Source organism: Ananas comosus, linkage group 14 (genome assembly GCF_001540865.1).
Source record: "Ananas comosus cultivar F153 linkage group 14, ASM154086v1, whole genome shotgun sequence".
In the NCBI taxonomy this organism is placed as follows: Eukaryota; Viridiplantae; Streptophyta; class Magnoliopsida; order Poales; family Bromeliaceae; genus Ananas; species Ananas comosus.
In genome coordinates, this window is record NC_033634.1 from 4,430,319 (window position 1) to 4,451,448 (window position 21,130).

Below are 21,130 nucleotides of genomic sequence, written 5' to 3' on the forward strand. Positions count from 1 at the left end.
ACATATGTTAGGACGGATTTATGATTAAACTCTAATATATGCATTACAGTCTAATCAAAATTTAAACTAATTGGACTCTTTAAGTAAATGACTTAGGATCTAATTGTATTTAACTTCACCACAGCTATATGTTCTAAGGTGAAGCGTTGACCACACTCTTGTTAGCCAGATTTGAATTGATTGGGCTCTAACTATATGTATCAGGGTCTAATTAGATTTGAATTCACCTTAAGGTAAAAGATGACTAAATCCTAAACATATGTACTAGAATTAGCCGAATTTGATTTAAATTAAACTTTTATTATATATGGGAGTCTAATTTGGTTTAAACTTCATCTGATTTGTATTGAGTTCACTCTAAGGTGAATGACAGCTAAATCGTGCGTATACGAAGATTAACCAAATTTGATCTAAATTAAACCAACTCTAATTATTTAAGAGAGCCCTTTATGTAGGGGTGGAACTGGGCCCGGGCCTAAACAAGGCCCGGCCCGATGGGCCATGTTTGGGCCGGGCTTTGGGTATTAAAAATACAACTTTGGGTTCGGGCCGGGTTTAAAAATTTAGGCCCGAAAAAATTTTGGGCCTATTTGGGCATGTCCAAGCCCGACCCGAGCCCGACCTAAAAGCCCGATATATTAATTATCAAAATAAAATATTTAATTATATATATTGTTATTAATGATATGTACTTATATATATGAGGATATATTATATATTAACAAAATATTTAGTTCTATATTATGATATATTTGATGTTAGATATTAATTTCTTTGATGTGATAAAACTAAAAATAGGTATTTTATTTTAATTTTATACAAATAAAAGTATTTATGTATTATATGATAAATGCATAAAATGGGCCTCCACAAAGCCCGATGGGTATTGGGCATTGGGCTTGGGCTTGGGCCGTGCCTTAATTTAAAAAAAAATTGGGTAACAGCCCGACCCAAAGCCCAACATTTTTTTTTGGGCCGGGCTTGGGCATAGTAATACCCGACCCAAGCCCGGCCCAGTTCCACCCCGACCTTTATGGTTATGGTTCAGGAAAAAGATTGATTAGGCTTAAGGTTTTGAGTTGGGTTGGGTTCACGTGGCTATAATTTGGGTTTGGGTTCACAAGGCCTGGATTTGGACCTGGGTTTGGGTTTAAAAGAGACGTGGGAGAAATGCAAGTATATGAATTGAACTTGGCCACATTTGAATTTAAAAGTCAAAAGCTTCCGATTGAGAGTTTGGAGTTTTAAGCTAAAGTTTAAAGTAGAGTTTACAATTACAAATTTAAATTTTCATTGTGGTTTCGAAATTGAGTTTTAATTTAAGCTTTGAGGTTGAGGTTGAATTTAATTTCAGTTTAGATTTGAATTGGATTTAAATTCAATGTCGGACTTAGATTTGCATTTAAGTTTTAATTTCAAATTGCATATGGGATTTGAGTTGAATTTAAATTTAAATTTAGGTCTGAATTTGGTTTTAGATGTAATTTTTTAGTCAGATATCAAATTGAATTGAATTTGAGTTTTGATTTTGGTTAGAATATAAGTTTGAATTTAATTATTTATTCTAGATTAAATTTGAATTCAAATATTAAGTTTGATTAGATTTGAATTTTAATGTGACATTTGGATTTCAATTTAAGTATATCAATTCGAGACTTAAAAGTTCTGTTTTAGTTTGGATGTCCGTTTGATCATAACTTTTTTTTTCTAATTAACTTCAGTTTTGGTGAATTGGCGTTTGATCTAGTTTGCTAGATTTTAGAATATTCAATTTGATTTGATCATATATGGCCAATTTGCATAAAAAATCCACTTATTTTGGACTTTTGCAAATTGGGCCACATTTTTCGTTTTTGCAGATTCGGTCCGCTTTTTCAGCAAACTGACCAAAATACCCTTATACCTTTTTCTCTTTCCTCTTTCTCTCTCCTCTTCGTTTCTCTCGTTCTTTTTTCTTTCTCTTCCCAGAGAGCGGCAAAGATAGAGCGGAGGCCGCCTGCTTCGATTTGTCCGGCGCATCCTTACTCTCACCCGCACACCCCCATCTTCCTCGCCTCCGATCCCGCCGAGGCCGCGCCGCGACTCTTTTTTTTTTTTACCTCTCCGACTCTCCTACACTGTCTCCGACGACGACGCCTCTCTTGCTCTTCTCCGCCTTTCTCGTCCTCTCCCTCTCCCTCTCCCTCCTCCTCTACCGTCTCCGACGACGATGCATCTTCGCCGGCGCCGATGCCGACACCGTGAAGGTCACTGCAGCGCTGTAGCCTCGGAGCGGGGTCCTTAACGGCGTCGTCGCCAACGCTGTGACCGTTGGCAGAGAGGGGTGACCAAAAAATAATAAAAAAAGCAAGAAAAAAAAATAAAGATAAAAACTTATAGAAAAAGAAGGATAAAGATGAAATTCCATCGTTAACTGCAAAAAAAATTATAAGTTGCATTACTTAAAATGTAAACTGCAGCTTTAAGATGAAAATTTCACTCTTTAAACAAAAATTACACTCTTTGGGAGATATTTACACTATTTTTTCTCTTATTGCACTGTTTTAGATATAAACTGCATCCATTAAGATGAAAGTTACACTCTTTAAATGAAAGTTGCACTGTTTCTCCTCTTGTTGCACAATTTCTCCTCTTGTTATATTATTTTTTATCTTAAACTGCACCACTTTAAGAGATATTTATACTGTTTCTCCTCTTGTTGCACTATTTCTCCTCTTGTTGCATCATTTTTCCTCCTGTTACACTATTTTTTATCTTAAATTGCATTCCTTTAAGAGATATTTATACTGTTTCTCCTCTTATTGCACTGTTTTTTCTCTTGTTGCACTGTTTTTATCTTAAATTGCACTCCTTTAAGCGGAAGATCACCGGTGTTCAGGCTCTCCTATCATGAATGCAAATGCACTCTTTCTTCCCCAACGGCTAAGAACCAAGCAGAAGATTGTTGGCTTCAGGCCGCTAAAGGCTAAGCACCAAGCAGAAAATTGTTGGCTTCAAGACTTCTCCGTCGTCGAGGTGGCTTTTCTGTCATGGATGGCAATCCGCTTTTTCTTCCACCAAAGGATACTTTTTCTCTGAGGCAGCATTTGATTCGGAAACAAGGAGTAATAAGCCCTCGTTCCCCCGTTGTTCCCGAACGAAAATTTTCATATTCCAAAACATTAGTTTTCGAGTTACTTGAATTAGCCGGCATTATCCAGTATAAATCACTACATATTTTATTTAAATATAAAAGTGTAAGAATTATCAAATGAATCAATCACATAAAAATGGTCAAATATCGAGTAATACTATCTACCAGCACATTAATTATATATATATAAGAAATGCAAATCTTGCACCCCATCCATTCACTGGCTACTATTGTTTCAGTAGTTGAATCAACCTTTTATTTTTCTAATACAAAATTCAAATTAAAATTTTAAATTCTTAGATCAGTGGGTGCTAGAGTTAATTACATCCTGTAAATACGGTGTGCAGAGAGAGCAATTTTCAAAAAGAAAAATACAAAACAAAAATAAAAGAAAAGAAAAAGGAAAATGGTGGTCAAAGAACACGAAAACGATTATTTAGGCGACAAATACGGGTCAAACAAGAATAGATGTGCTATTACTATCTCCTTACAAGCTAAGCACTACATTTTTAGCCTTTAAATTCATTTATTTACTATTTTTTTGATATATGTAGAGAGACATAGAGTTAAGTCCTGTGCTTTTAAAAGTATAAAAATATTTATGTTTATAATTTCTTAACCATTAGATTGTCTCGAAATCCAGCACTAGTAAAATAAATATAATGGAACACATAATTAATAATACTATACAAATTTTGAAAAAAAATTCAACATACAAAAAATTATAAATAGGAATATTTTTGTACTTTTAAAACAACAAAAGTTGAACTCTTTCTCTTTATATACAGAGACATACAGAATCGTAGGTATTCATGCATTAATCGAGTATATTGCTGACGTGACATTCCCAACCAATAAAATTGTCTTTCGTGGATTGATATGTTCTATCATAATTAATAAAAAAATTATTTTATTATACTTTTCTCTCAAATAGAGAGATATAATTGATTTGTTACTTGAGTGATGTAAGTGATACAGTAAACTTCCTCTATTAACACACACACACACACCACGCGAGCGTGCACACTCTCTCTCTACTAATTAGCTCAATATGTGATTATTGTGGGGATTCAAAACTAGCTAACTATTGGGAACAGTTCACATGCATATAAAAGATTATACTACATGTTTCTTATGTGCTACAAAATTAATGCAAGTTGATTTTTATTTATTATACCGGATGAGTCGTTGTGCTTTATTTATAAAACATATGAATAAACAACTAAAATCAATCCAAAAGTAATCATAATATAATTTCAAAAAATGTATAATATGTAGTACTTCATTTTTATAAGTGATCATCTATTAATGTTATGTTACACCACATTAGTGGAGGCTTAGGGAGTTGTGTCACTCCTACTAATGGAGGGGTTTTTGAACCATTTTACTCCATTAATTTCACTGCCATAGGCACTTTTTCCACTTAAATAAAATTTGTTAAAAATGTATGAAGACCCCTCACTATAACAAAATTAGATTATAGACACACATATTTAGGATATTTTTATCTAAGTGTTTCATTTATGTCAAAATTTAAGAAAACATCTAATAAAAAATAAAAGGTTACTATACTCAACCCACCCAACCCAGCACATTTGGCCTGATTCCAAACAGAAAAGAAAAAAAAAGAAAAATCGATTATCATCTCCCCTTCTCCCCTCACTCAATCCACCGAAATCCTAGACGAAGGGCCCTTCCCTCTCGTCCTCCTCCGCCACCGCAGCCAACGAGCTAAAGTTTCGGCGGTTGCTAGATACTTAAATAAGTGTTACTAAATTACCAACATTTTTTTAGGTTATAGCGACACTCTTTAACTGTCACTTTATACCTAGCGACCACACATATAGCAATATTTTTTAAAAGTGTCGGTAATTTAGCCAGCAGCATTTTTTTTGACATATACCAATATGTAAAATTGTCGCTATGGACCGTTTTTGTTGTAGTGCCTTTGCAATATTTAGTCCTTTTTGATAGGGGAATTGATATTTTTAGAGCTAATTTTGATATTGCTGGAGCAATAAAGTCTAGCTATTAAAATCCAAATATCTAAATATTAGATAGTTATTTTCAAACGAACTAACGTTTCATGTTTACTGCGCACGTTTTTGCCTTTCGAAATTGTGTGTGAGATCCTAATATTCTTACTATTACTTAATAAAAAAATAATAATAATATTAGCAACATACATAATTTGTATATAGTTTACTCAATAATTTTTAAATAGTGGGGCTTATATGCAAAAGTTCGTTTCCCATGATAAATTCATATATTACATCATTTTGAAAAACAAAAATTTAAAATTTTTAAAAAATTCCATTGCCTTCTTCTGTAAATATAACAATACATTATGAATTAGACTGAAATACTATTAATAGCAAAACACTATTTTTGCTATCAAATTTTTAATACTTGGATGAGAAATTATAGGATTAGAATGATATTAGTCAGTTAGAGTTGAGTGGTCCTTCTAGGGTTGAGTGATCTCCAGTGGTTTATAGTATTTAATCTAATGATTAGAAATGATGAAAAGAGTTAATCCAAAAGTTAAAAACTTGATAGTAAAAATGACGTTTTTGCTACCAATAGTATTCTAGCCCACCTCATACATTATTACTATTGCAGGATCTGGCAATATTCTTAGCAAAAAAGCAAAACCAAGTCCCCTCTCTCTCTCTCTCTCTCTCTCTCTCTCTCTCTCTCTCTCTATAGCTAATTAAACTCCTCCATTATATTACTTAATTGTGTTTCTCCTACTATTCTTCTCTTTTCTCTCTTCTTCAATCAATTTTGTTATCCCTTCTCCACAATATTTGCCTTGAAATTAAACCACTCTTTTTGATCTTCTTTGGTCCTCTCTCTCTCTCTCTCTCTCTCTCTCTCTCTCTCTCTCTCTCTCTCTCTCTCTCTCTTCTTAAAGGAGCATGCATGAATGTCCACAGCAAGGTATGAAATAAAAGGCAAATAAATCTCTTCATTTTCAGAAAACATCAACAATTAATAATAAAACAAGAAAATGAAGAAAAAAAAAAAGTTCTCTCTTTCCTAACCTAGCTAAGTTAAGGTTACCCCAAATTAAACTCGATCTACTCCAAAATCTCTGTTAAAACATTAAAAACATTACTTACGCTCAAAAAGAAGTACAAACCCTAACTCTAGCTATTAGTAATAACACTTCAACACCTTCTTCTTCTTCTTTTGCTCGACGATCGATTGCATCGATCGCAGGGAGAGACCTGACGAGGTAGGCAAGAAGATCAAGAGAGAGTCGACTGCGGATGTTAGTCTCGATCGCATGGCGCAACGGCCGCCGCTCGGCCCCGCGGGTGGAATGCTGTCGACGGCACTCAACACCGTCACCCCGTGCGCCGCTTGCAAGTTCATGAGACGGCGGTGCACTCAACAGTGCCCCTTCTTTCCTTACTTCTCCCCTCATGAGCCGCAAAAGTTCGCGTCCGTCCACAAGGTCTTCGGTGCAAGCAATGCCTCCAAGATATTATCGGTGATTCTTTTTTTTCTTTTCCTTTTTTTTTCATTGTTTTTGGCTTTAATTCGATCTTTAATTTGATTTGCGATCGATCTTCTTTTACATCGATCCTAGTTATAAGAATGTGAGACATGCAAGAAGCTGTTCAATTAGGTTGGTTACATTCAAAGGACAAATAAAGGAAAAAAAAAAAGAAAAGAAAAAGATGTTACATATACTAATTTTATACTTTCGATCATAATATTGTACTTTCTTTTTCATAGTGAAATTCTCTTCTTTTTCACACACATATATATATATATATATATATATATATATATATATATATATATTTTGCAAAGATTTTTTCATGCAAATTCTTGTGTTTTATATTTTCTTTTTTTTGTTTTGAACTCGTCGATTATAACTGCATCATATTTATGTTAATAGTGATTCTTCTCTCTCTCTCTCTCTCTCCCAGTGTTGAAGAAGCTTCAACAAACGCATCATTTTATGTTCTTTTGCTTGCATTTAGGTGGTTCCTGAGAGCCAAAGAGCCGATGCGGCGAATACCCTCGTGTACGAAGCGAACATGCGACTACAAGACCCGGTCTACGGTTGCACGGGTGTGATCTTGGCTTTACAACAACAAGTGCAAGCCTTAGAGGCGGAGCTCGGGGCGGTGAAGGCGGAGGTTTTGAAGTACAAGTATAGGCCGACAGCGGTGGCCACCGCAACTATTCTCCCGCCATCGACGTCTCATGCTGCAGCTTTTCTCGCCACAGCTGCAGGACTGTCGGTCACAGCCCCGCCCCCGCTCGCGACCGCAACTCCTGCTCCCGCATCGTCCTCTTCGTCCATGTACACCGCCGCGTCGAGCTCCACCGACTATAGCTCCGTCACGAATGAGAATGCGCCTTACTTCGGTTGAGATATGTCGATCCGTACTCCCGTTTGTTTCCTTTTCCTTTTTTTCTTTTTACTGAAATGAAACAGTTAATATTGGAATATATAGAGGAGGAGAGCTTGGTTGAGCTAGCAATGGGGATTCTTTTAATTAGGGTTTCTTTTTGGAATTAAGTATGATTTAGAGTTTGTTCATAGAAAGATGAAACTACTAGTTCAAGGTACTAATCTTAGATTCTTAGTTGTTTAGATATCTTGTTTTTGTGCGTGTGTTTTTAACCCAAGATATAGTTTGTTGTTATATTAATTATTTGAACTATAAAAAGTGTTACATACTTTGAAATGGATCCCAAATTTTCTTTTTTTTTTTTTTCTTTTAGTGAAAATTGATGGATCTCAAATTGTTAAGTTGGTAATTTCACACGATTTATCTATTTACACAAGCAAATTAACACTCCTGTTTCTTCATGGTTTATATTAATTAAACTTAAGAAGATCCTTTTAGTTTTGCAAATGTTGTATTATACATATAGAGAGAGAGAGAGAGGATGATAATGATTTTCTAGATTTGAGTGGGTATGTTCGAATATTTTGAAAATCCGCTCTGAATCTGACTCCTTGACATCTCTAATAGTGGATGCATATGCTGTTGTTGAGTGAAATAATTAAGTCAAGAGTTTTTATTACATGTTATTCTGTGCCCTCTAGGATCTCAAGTTGTAGGCATTTAAGAAGGTGGGGGAGGAAAGGGTACCACTGCTTTGATTCTTCCTATGTATTCAAATCAGGAGCACTTACATCATAAACAAAAAAATTTGTTTTTTTATTCCTTCATATATCTTTTCCAATAAGTCCACTTAGGGCTTCAATTCATGGCCTAGCTTTGTAAATTAATTGAAGAGGGCATTAATCACCTTGTGTCCTACAGTAAAAAAGAAAAGAAAAAAAATGGAGTACTAAAATTTTAGGTAATGTATTTGCCTTCTGCGTATAGTTATCTAACTTTAGAAATTCTTTTTTCTTTTAACAAAATCTACTCAAACAAGATTTTAATTTAATCATGCCACTGCCCTATAATTTTATTAATCTGTTACACGATTTGTCAAAGTTTAAGTCTAGCCGCATTCAATTTTTCTGAGAATTAAAATGTAAAAGTATCGTTCTTTAGTAGTTTAAGTTATTGGAGAACAAAAATTAGTTCACATTATTTAATATGATATTAGAATCTTGGGCTTATTAAAAAAGAAAATCTCACCACCAATTGTGGAGGGGGTGTTGAGAAGTTAACATACATAAAAGAATTTCTATTTCTCATGGTATAAGGTGAGACGGAGAGAGAGAGAGATTTTTTTTTTTAAAAAAAAGAAGAATATATAATACTGAAGAAAATAAAGGATAATCACTATCACAAATCTTGCACTTAAAATACTTTGAACAATAACTACCAACGCTTTAAAGCGTCGGCAAGAATAATTCCGACGCTTGTAAAAGTGTGAGTAAATATTCCTTAAGTAAACATGTCGAGACAAATATACTGATGTTTTAATGTAGCATCAAAAAAATTTTATCAGCATTTGATAAAAATATGTTTATTGACAATGCTTAATCATGGCGTTAGCATATGTCTAATATTGAATTCGCTAGATTTAAAGAGTCGTGTAAAACATATTTTGTTATAGTGAATGAAGGATGTTATTCTATGAAATTTCTTGTTTTCATATCAATAATTGAAAAGTATATGCATCATTATGGAGAGAAATATGTCAACTTTTTAACTAGGAACAAAGAAATCTTAAGCAATGTATAGGTTAAAATCACCTTAATAAAACATAGAAACTATGTGGGCCGGGCTTCAATGTATAGTGTTCATGGGGGCCCGTTGCTTACCGGATCGACAAAAAAATTAACGAAAAAAAGCTGTTAAGGCCCATGGATGCTAATAATTTGTTCATACGAAGTTATTAGATCAAGCGTGTGTGGAGCAGTTTTAGTTTTGGACTGGTTTTGAGTGGACCATAATATGCCAAGATATATAAATGAGATATAGCTAGGAATTAAATAAAAGGGTGGAAAATTTGTATATTAAGAAAGAACTTAGAATTGTTGGTTTAATGGGGTCAGCATCGATATTGTATGTGGTAGGATGTTAGGTTGGGCCGAGTTATGTTCAAAATGACGTGAGGCTGAGTTGGATCAAGTCATGTTCGAAGCGGAGTAAGGTTGGTGAGGCCAAATCACAATCGAGATTTGTGAGCACTGTTCTGTATGCTTCAAGTGAATTACTTACGCATTTTTAATAGGTCGAGCTTTTAGGATTAATGGTTAGTGCCAACGATCCGACAAAAACATCTTGGGAGTATGAGTAAATGCCAAGAAAAAATAAATAAAAGATGTTAAAGATGCCTAATTTCAAAATGACCTAAAATATGGGGGACCAAGTTTTAACCTATAAGTATGAGGTTTTACCATTGCTAAAACTTAATCACAAAAAAAACCAAAAAAATCTTAATTTTATCGCGCAAATTATTGTCAAATTACTCATTAAATTATCTAAATGGGCCCAAACAATTCAATATTATAAACAATTAACAACCATTCCATCATAATAGGTTCTCCAAAATTTGTGAAAAACTGTTTTCCAAGACAAAAAACAAAAAAAAACAAAAAAACAAACAAAAAAAAAACAAAACAAAACATCATTTCCGTAGTTTTATTTTCTGGATAAAAAATTTTGAGAAATGAAAACACTACTCTTTCATAAAATCTGAAAAAGAATTTCAGAAAAACTACTTTTTTTGGGAAACAAACAGATAGAAAATACTTTTTTAGCCAGAAAACTAGTTCAGAAATATTTTTCGAGGAACCAATTCCTTCATTTCCAGTTGTTTGGTCTAAATTTCAATCTAGTCTTGATGGAAACAAAAAAAATACATTAATAAGCTTTTTTTTACCAAAAAAAAGAAGAAGAGAAGATCTAACTCGTTTAATTGAAGGACAAGAAAAAACATGAACAAATCCACTATCCTCATATATTTTCATGTTTTTTTCACTCTAATGCTTTCAATTTTTATTTCCCATTTTCTTTTTCACTTTTTAGGGCTAGTTTGGTTCAATGATGGAATTGGAATGGATAATGGAATGAGAATGAATTGGAATGGCAATTGAAATAGCCCACTCCCCCAAGACGTTTGGTTTATTTGTGGATTGGGAATTAGAATGAGTTATTTACATTTCATTGTTTGGTTCGTATAAACTAAAAAAATTATAGGATACTATAATACTAATTTTACTCTCAAATATAAATTTATATTATTTAAAATTTATAAAAAATATAATACTATTCTCTAATAAGTTTTCCAAAAAAATTATCAAATTTATTTTTAAAAACTTTTATTGATGTGGGTTAGGAATAGGATTTTGAGAGAGGATAGGTTCTTTTTTTTTTATAAAAAATGGGTGAAAAGAAGGAAGGTGAGATAGTCACAGGGGCTTCGAGAACTTAGTGTACTTCCGGAATGAAATCTCAATATGGGTTAGAAGATCAGAATCAAGTTGAATGCTAATGGACAATTCCCATTCCAGTCCGGAATAAGAATCTCAAATCGATTCATACGAACCAAACAAAATTAACCGAATTTGATCAAACTAATTCTCATTCTATACCCAAAATGGATGAACCAAACAAGCCCTCAATGTTTTGTCACCTTGAATTTTATTTTATTAACGAGATTTAAATTTAAATTTAAACTTTTTAATCAATCGGGGATGTAGCTCAGATGGTAGAGCGCTCGCTTAGCATGCGAGAGGTACGGGGATCGATACCCCGCATCTCCATTATGTTTTTTATTGTTTTAACTTTTAACTTTTTTTTTTGTTTGTGTTTTTGTTTTGCAATGTTTTTTTGCTTCACGGAAGTTCGCGAAGTGTGAAGTTATTTTCGACTGTAAATATCGTCTTATATTGTTCAATCTGCTATAATAAATTAAATTCATCTTTAACTACAGTTTTATATTGTTTTGTTTTTTATTTATTTCTGAATGAAAATTTCTCACGTTCCTCCCAATTCTTTTGCTATTTTCACTATAAATTAATTAGGTTATAGGGACACATTTTTAAGATACTTTTATATAAGTATTCTATTTATGCCAAAATTTTTTTAAAAATCTACTAAAGTCTAAATATAAAGCACAATCCAATCAAAAACAAAAAGTTTCTCTACTGTACCAACCACAACCAACCCATTTAGCCCGATTACAAACAAAAAGGAAAAAGAAAAGAAAAGAAAAAAGAAAAATTAATCACCATCCCCCATTCTCCTCCTCCGCTGCTGCAGCCGACGAGATACGATTCTGGCAGCTGGAGTTCAGCCGTGAGGATCTCGCATGGATCATAGAAGGCTACGATTATTACGTATCCCTCCACCACAGGTCGCTCTAGGAGTGGGTGCCAAATATCAAGGTGGCCCTATCTATAGCAACCCCACATATAGCAACGCTTTTAAAAAGTGTTAGTAATTTAACTAGCAGTATTTTTTTTTACCTGTACCTATATTTAAAAGTGTCGCTATATATCGTTTTTGTTGTAGTGTTTTCTCACTTTTGTATTGGAGAGTCATCTTTTGTGAGTCATCTTCAAATGATGACTCTGATGGATGATTTGATTGGAAAGAATAATCTAATTTTGCAAGATGAGTAGAAAACCACAACAAATGTTTTCGGAGATTCAAGTCTTAGTGGGACGGTAGGAAGACACTTAATTGGACGTTTTGTTTTTTTTTTTTTTTTTTTTTTTTTNCACTCCAAAAACAAAATAAATAAATAAATAGGGTAGAGTGTCTCAAACTCTCCATTATACCTTCTTATTTGCTCTAAGATAAAAGAATTTTTTTTTATAATATAATTATCAATAAAAGATGTTGCTCAAATTAATGAGTTGAGTACATGTTTGGTGTAATCAGACTCATCACAGTAAGGATTGTCTTTGGAGCATGTACATGTAGAAACCAATGACAATCTTTAACTATCTCTTAGTTTGCCATTGCACTTGTCTCCTATCTAGTGTTGTTTTTAAGTTACATACAATAGATATTAATTAATAATTAAGGGTTTAATTAGTTTTGCTTTGATAATGGTGTTTTGTTTGCATTGATATGTGGTGGCACATATTAAATTAGTGTTTAGTATGATTTGATGTTGGCTGGCACAGACAATGGAGTTCTGATGTGTAAAGAAACGGCATGTACGAAAAATGAAGGTTAGAGGGTTTGGTTGTGAGAGTATTTTATAAGCACCATGATTAAGTTCTTTTTGTCCTACAGGATGATAACTTCACTATTCATTTATTAGTTGAAGTGTCCTCATTCATTGAACCTGTGAGAAAGGTATAGTTAATTTACACTCAATCAACTCTCTCTCTCTCTCTCTCTCTCTCTCTCTCTCTCGCTCTCTCTAGCTTGTGCGAGTCCTCATTATGTCTTTTTGAGAAGGGACTCTTGTGAGGTCTCGAATGACATGGATTATGCATGTTTCTCCACTTTCTTTGTTGCTTTCCACCTCACTTTTTATCACTATTCTTGTCATAGTGTAGGAACTCGCGCGATGTGGCGGATATAATTATATTTAATTAAATTTAATAATATAAAAAATACTTTAAAACTTTTAGAATAAAATTATAATTTAATAAAAAATAACGAAAGATAAAAAAAAATTATAGGAGAAAAAAATATGTTACATAAAAATCGGACCCCTTTATATCCTCAATACACATCACAACATCGACATCGCCATATTTTTGGCACATAAAACAAAATTAATATACATCACAACATCACAACACAACAATACAATACAGATACCTAAACGCAACAGTACAATACAACATCACAGCATCACAACACAAGAGTACAATATACATATGACTACCAACAGAATCTCAATAAATTATCAATACCAAATAATCATAACAAAATATCTAAAATAAAAGCAAGTTGTACAATAATATATAAATATAATGTCATCTTCTCTTCCTACCCCCTCGACCACGTCACCTACCACGTCCGCGACCACGATCAACACCGTGCTCATCAAAAGGCTCTAAGATCTCCAACTGGTCTAGATGCTCTATAGCAGCACCCTCAATAACCGGCTCAATCCCAGTAGTAGCAGGTGTCGATAGTATGTCTGGTCGTGGAGGAGCTGAAGAGGAGGGCTGATCTGTATAGATAGACCTCATATGTCGTCGGCGCCTATAATAAATAATATCAACTACCTGAGGTGGATCCTGTGGTATTGGTGCTGGTGCCGGGTCCGTAACATCAGCATAAGGTGGCTCCTCTATAGGTGATGATGGCCTCAGTGGACTATATACAGGTGCATGGCCGGACGTCGATGCTCCACCATAGTCTGTCGGTCGTAGAGGTACATAGTGTGGAAGCGTAGGTAAACTCTCCAAAACCGCTTCCATCTGATCGGCAACCTGTGATAGAGCATCTAACACTCCACCTCCTGAAATATCTGGCAGGACACGTCTAATTGTATAATGTGATCTCTGCACGATATCGTCCTGAAATAAAAGCACAATCAAAAAGATTATACGAAACTTGATTGTATATATAAAAATTAATATAAAAAGATATTTGCAATTACAATCATACCAATACTCTCTCGACGTGCCCATGTGGCTGATACGCAAGTGATGGCCGCTGTACAAGTGTAGATATCTACCTCCTGGTGATCGTCCAATACTACTGCATGTAAACAGTGGTAGCTCGTATCGGATCTGGATCTGTCTCAGGGGCCACCTCTGCTATATCTACTAATCTATCATTCCAACGCTCAATGTATGAGGCGTGGTATGCCGCCCAATCCTCATCTGCTCTGCCTCGTGAATTGATGCGAGGTATGACAAACACTGCTTCAGGTATATGCTGTAATAGCCCAAACTGTTGTAACACACGATCGAGATGATGGAGCTCAAAAATGTGAAAGCAGACTAAAGTAGTCCTCGATCGTCAAACCTGGGACCCCGCAAGACAAAAAGGTGGAAGCGTGTCTAACACTGTGTCGTCATAAGGCCGCCATGTAATCTATTGTGAAAAATACATATGATTAGTTATCAAAATTAAAGTATATTGATATCGTGTTTCGAAGAAAAATGAGTGTTTCTAGAAATCAAATTTTATAATTTTTTGACATCATTTACCTTACGATCAAGAGGTCACAAATTTGACAATTTTTAATGGCCGGTATGGGGTACTTGCTAGTTTAACGGTGTAAAAGAATCGGAATTTGTTGAATTTTTGATAGAAAATTATATTCACTACCTAGATAAAGATCAATAACTCCGAGACAGAGTTGTGGGCGGCGGCGGCGGCGGCGTCGGCGTCGGCCACAGAGAGAGAGCAAGAAGAAGATAGCGAGCGAGAGAGAGAGAGAGAGAGAGAGAGAGAGAGAGAGATCGAGAGAGAGAGAGAGAGAGAGAGANCTATAAAAACTAAAAAAAAAAAAAAAAAAATACTAGTAGGAGGAAGAGTGAAAAGGACAAAAAAAAAGATACCATGGTTCTTGGCTGAGGCAGCTGTGATGAAGATCAGAAGATACAGAATAAAATTCATGCTGTAGAATTTCCAGTTTCCACACTGTCAAGTAGGAGTTCCTCCTCTTTCTCACAATGAGAGAGAGAGAGAGAGAGAGAGAGAGAGAGAGAGATAGAGTTGTGGGCGGCTGGGGGGCTTATTCAAAAAGAACACGGTGAATGGTTCACCGTGTCAAGACACGGTGAACCATTCACCGTATCCAATACAAATATCGGGCAACTTTGCAATCCTTGGCTAATTGTGGGTATTAGTATAGAACACGGTGAACCAGTCACCGTGTCTAAACGCGGTGAACAATTCACCGTGTTTAGACACGGTGATTGGTTCACCGTGTTCTATGTATTATTGGCCCCTTCGATATGGGATATAGAATACATTGAACACGGTGAACCATTCACCGTGTTTGAATACAGTGAATGGTTCACTGTGTTCAACTTAAATATCTGGCCCCAGCCCGGCCTGCGTGGCGCTGACGTGGCGCTGGCGTGGCAGGGTCAGGGCCATTTTTGCAAATAAATTTTTAACGGGGCTAGTTTTGAAAATAAAATTTGTTAGGGGGCTATTTGCAAAAAAAGCCTTTTTTTCCTTTTTTTTTCCCCTATTCCTATTTATAGAAAGCCCCTCCCTTTTCTCCATTATTACAAGGAGATTCAACTTCCAAGCACAATATTTCCCATTTTGCGGCCACATTCAATAGCTCAAAGCACCAGGACGTTTTTGGTCATATCCAAATGGTAAATTGTAGGGAGAAACCCTCAACAACAAACGATTTTGAAATGGGTCCTCTACTTTTATTTTATTCAATTAGATTGAAAAAAAAAATTTATGCTAGTTATAGTGCACATGCGATGCACGTCATATTTAATTAAATTAAATTTATATTTATATTTTGAATTTAAATAGTTATTGACGGTACGAGTCTAACTATCAATTGATTTTTTTTTTCTAACTTTAATTTACCTTCAAATAAATTTTATATATTTTCAATTTAGCCATACCGCAAATATTTTTCACATGTGTTTCGTAATATACAAAATTTTTTAAAATGTAGATCCAAATTTTAAAAACTTGAATTAATTTTGATTTAAATTTATGAATAAAACACAAAATTCGAAACTAATTTTGAATCCATAATTTAAATATAAATAGTTATTGGAGACATAGGTTTATTTATCAATCCATCTATTTTTCAAATTTGATATATTTTCAAGTTAATTAATTATTTTTTATTTGAAACAGTTTGTTTATTGACCCAAATATTAAAATTTTGTATTAATTTTAAATTTTGAATTGAAATATGGATTCACATTTGAAATTATGAATCAAACTTAAAATTTAAAGTCGATTTGATATACTTATTTTTACATCATTCTATTTTTCAAACCTAATTTTTTTAGTTAGTTAATTGAGAAATAGTAGATACTGTGAATATTTTTAATGTGTCTTTCATAGAAACTTTCTTTTTCGATGAGTATAAAATATTTTTTTATGAATCGCCTGTGAAAAATATTGTACAGTGGATATTCTTTGATTGGCAAAAATTTAGATAAATATGATTTTTTTTTCAATTTTTGTAAATAGAATGAATGCAATATTTTTTTTCTTGCTAAAAAATTGATTTGTCAACAACTATTTTAATAGTTATCTCAAATCAATAGGGAGTAGTGGCATTTTGGAGAAGAAAAAATTTTAAAACTTTTTTTTTTTTTTTATAAGTAGTATAGATATAGATATATTTGATAATTTATTAACAACTAACTCATATTCATTATTGAAGCTTATAATTCCACTTACTAAAAGGAACGTAGAGTTATTAAATTTATTATTTGAATTACTTTTTAATTGATCGACATAGTTCTATCATAACAAGTGATCAAAAATGGAAGTATCACGAAAAATAATATATACATGTACGCAAGCAATTTCATTGTAGGAACCGGTATTTATGCTGATACCAATTATATAACTCAAAATCTAAAATAGAACAAAATAATATAGAAAAGAGAAATTGGAGAAGGAAGAAGATAACTAAAATAATAAGCAATTAATTACATTCTGGACGACATCCTCGGCCATGTCTATTATGGCTTATTCCTCTAATTAACACATACCTAACTATATATAGCTATCAAATCATAACAGATGATAAATCTAAATTTACTTTGGATAACTACAAATTTTAACCATAATCAAATAAAAGATTTAAACTTATCTCTAACTAATTTTAATTAAGTTTGGATTATTATTTCCAACATCCTTCTTTAATCCAAACTTCATCTTCAAGCTACGAACTCCGTGAAATGCGCATTTTGATTTTGCAATTTCTGACGCTGTTGTTGTTGTCGTGTTCGAGTTGTGCAACATGACGCCTGTCCAATGATGTTGCCATGATTGAAATCTTTGCCATCTGTAGTCTTGATTATTCACATCATCCTTAAAGATCTGCGCATTCTTGCAAATATCTTGAAAAACATGTAATTTTCAAAAAAAAAGGGATCGATATGAATTTTGTAATTCTGTGTAGCCGGGTAAAGTCTGATCGACATGGATGTTTGTTTGGTGCAATGATCTCGTGTGAATTTTCATGTGCTTTCTGCTTTCGTAAGTCTAATTTGTGATTTGCATCTTCGATCATATCAAAATAATGATAAACTTCCTTCCTGCTTTGCTGCATAATTTCTTCACGAACAAAAATTTCTTCAATCATATTATCATTGTGAAATTTGTCGTCGACTTGAATCTTATAGTTTTGATCATCAACATACTCTTCACGTATCTGATCTTCTTCATGATTTTGATTGGATTCTTCTTTCCAAATTGGGGCTTCTGTATTTTCGCTGCTGGGTTGAATTTTTTTTTTCTTCTTGAATTTCATTCTCTTCCTGCAAATATTCTCCTCTAATTTTTTATAGCATTCTCCACGCTTCTCGTGCTATCTTTATCGTCGAAATTTTTCCAAGCAATGATAGGTCCACTACTTGAAAAATATATGATAGAGCTTCTCTATCTCTTTTTCTAAATTCTTCTTTACCAAATTTTTTTTTATAATTACAATTATCCACCACATCCCACAAATCTTGAGATTCTAAAAAACATTGAATGATGATTTTCCATCGTTTAAAGTTCGTTCCATCGAACTTTGGTAAATCAGGTTGAATAAACCAATCATCTAAATCCATAATAAAGACTTGAAAATATGAAAAATAAGTTTCAAATTTGTACCTTTCGATTTGGATGACGTCCTTAATTCATCGAAATCTCGCCGAATTTTCTGTACTTCGGCTTGTTTGCCTAGCCCTTCTGGCTATCTGGTCAAGTCTTCTGGGATCTCTTCACGGGCTCTGCTCGCTCTTTTTCTATCAAGTGTCACAACCACCTGCTGTCGTGTATTGTGCGAAGGCCAACTTCTTCAAAACGATTCCTTCACTTTGGTTTCACCTGAACGTCATCTTCGTTGATCAACTACGAGTCGCTTGACTCTGACGTAGCTATTCAGTACTATAAATCTATATTCTTTTCGAATATGCTGTTATCTGGTTAATAATTTGTATGTTACTTTCTGGCTCTTTCTGGCTCTGATACTAATTGTAGGAACCGGTATTTATGCTGATATCGATTATATAACTCAAAATCTAAAATAGAATAAAATAATATAAAAAAGAGATATTGGAGAAGGAAGAAGATAAATAAAATAATAAGCAATTAATTACATTCTGAACGACATCCTCGGCCATGTATATTATGGCTTATTCCTCTAATTAACACATACCTAACTATATATAGCCATCAAATCATAACAGATGATAAATCTAAATTTATTTTGGATAACTACAAATCTTAACCATAATCAAATAAAAGATTTAAACTTATCTCTAAGTAATTTTAATTAAGTTTGGATTATTATTTCCAACATTTATTTTCTTTAATGCATGTACATCCTTTCAAATACATTATTCTAAGAGTCTTATATATATTATTATCAGTTGTTTCTAAATATATATGTTTTAAATTATTTTCTATCTGATCAATAATTTAGGTAATATTATGTCAGATCTAGTCCACTCTAAGTCTAAACTATTGCAGACAAATAAATTAAANTACACCATTCTATTTTTCAAACCTAATTTTTTTAGTTAGTTAATTGAGAAATAGTAGATACTGTAAATATTTTTAATGTGTCTTTCATAGAAACTTTCTTTTTCGATGAGTATAAAATATTTTTTTATGAGTCGCCTGCGAAAAATATTGTACAATGGATATCATTTGATTGGCAAAAATTTAGATAAATATGATTTTTTTTCTATTTCTGTAAATAGAATGAAAACTATTTTAATAGTTATCTCAAATCCATAGGGAGTGGCATTTTGGAGAAGAAAAAATTTTAAAACTTTTTTTTTTAATAAGTAGTATAGATATAGATATATTTGATAATTTATTAACAACTAACTCATATTCATTATTGAAGCTTATAATTCCACTTACTAAAAGGAACGTAGAGTTATTAAATTTATTATTTGAATTACTTATTAATTGATCGACATAGCTCTATCATAACAGGTGATCAAAAATGGAAGGATCACGAAAAATAACATATACATGTACGCAAGCAATTTTCATTTTTTTAATGCATGCAAATACATTATTCTAAGTGTGTCTTATATATATTATCAGTTGTTTTTAAATATATTTTTAAATTATTTTCTATCTGATCGATATTTTAGGTAATAGTATATCAGATCTAGTCTACTCTAAACTATTGCAGACAAATAAATTAAATGTTTCCAAAATAAAGCTCTATTTACGATTTTAGGAAAATATGTTACGTGCTACGATATTTATTTCAGTATGTAATACGGCGTTTTTAATATCACAATAAATTAATTAAAATATATTTTATATGTTGCCATAAAAAGGAAAAAGAAAAAAAAAGATTAGTTTCATTAAGCTCCCTTCAAATATAGTGAATAATAAATATATATCCCTACAAAGTTCGACTTTTATATGTTAATAGTTCTGCGAAAATTCCGATATTTTCAAATATGTCCTTGTCGTTAGATTTTATTAGAAAAGTTAGTTAACCATAGGTTAAATACTTAGTTCTGATTAATTTTTAATATTTTTATCCCTCTTATATTATACTATTATAGCTTTTAAAGTAATATATTTGTAATAACAAAATTAAAAATATAAACAGCTCTCTAATGATTCTCTAATGATAACAAATTAGATGACATATTTGAAATCATCAAGACTTTTGCAAGAATAAAATATGAAAGTTGAACTTTGTAACGATATATTTATTATTTACTATATTTGTAGGGTCCTGTATGAAATTAAAAAAAAAAAAAAATCTCTCTCCTCTCTCCACTTCTCATGCGTCTATATATATTCACACCCAGCTCTCCTCCCCTCCTCGTACGTCCAAATATAACAAAAACAGGGAGAAAAAGATAGAGAGAGAGAGAGAGAGAGAGGGAGAGGGGGAGAAGAGTTTTTGAGGCAGAAAACTTTGTCTAGAGAGAGAAGAGTTTGTCTACAATCCTCGCAATCCGCCATGCGCAGGGCCGTGTCGAGGAGGATGATCGCGCAGGCGGCCGAGGCGGCGATTCCATGCGAAAGCGCCGCTGCCGCTGCAGCAGCGGCGAACGTTCCCAAAATGCCCCCGTTTGATCACCGTCCCCTTCCCTATGAAGGCCCCGCCGCCGCCGAGATCCTGCGAAAGCGTGCCGAGTTTCTCAGCCCCTCCCTGTTCCATTTCTACAAGAACCCGGTACAGAAAACATACATATATAGAATTATGTTACTATACTATTGATAGTATCAAGCGCTTGACGCTATCGAATTTTCGATTTTTAGATAAAAAGATATGCTGTTAGAATGATACTGATTTTCTTGGGTTGAGTGGGAGATTAATTAAATAGTATAATTTAACGGATGAAAATAATCAAAGGATAAATTTAACGATAAAAAACTCGATAGTACTAAGAGTTTGATATTATCGATAGTATAATAGCCTAATTCTAATTATAGTGGT

The 21,130-nt window shown here is 33.3% G+C and overlaps 2 protein-coding genes and 1 non-coding gene across 3 annotated transcripts in view; all 3 read left to right on the top strand.

Moving 5' to 3' along the window:
• Positions 6,063-7,527, top strand: LOC109720848 (LOB domain-containing protein 15-like). Its single transcript, XM_020248197.1, has 3 exons — positions 6,063-6,076; positions 6,359-6,632; positions 7,132-7,527. The coding sequence occupies exons 1-3, from the start codon at positions 6,063-6,065 to the stop codon at positions 7,525-7,527; spliced, it is 684 nt and encodes a 227-aa protein (XP_020103786.1).
• Positions 11,264-11,336, top strand: TRNAA-AGC. Its single transcript has one exon. It is a non-coding gene; the product is annotated as a tRNA-Ala (tRNA).
• LOC109719968 (alanine--glyoxylate aminotransferase 2 homolog 3, mitochondrial-like) overlaps positions 20,504-21,130 on the top strand; it is a 5,630-nt gene continuing 5,003 nt past the window's right edge. The window contains exon 1 of the mRNA XM_020246826.1: positions 20,504-20,866. Coding sequence (XP_020102415.1) covers positions 20,651-20,866 — 216 coding nt within the window. The 5' untranslated portion in view covers positions 20,504-20,650. The remainder of the gene's footprint in view (positions 20,867-21,130) is intronic.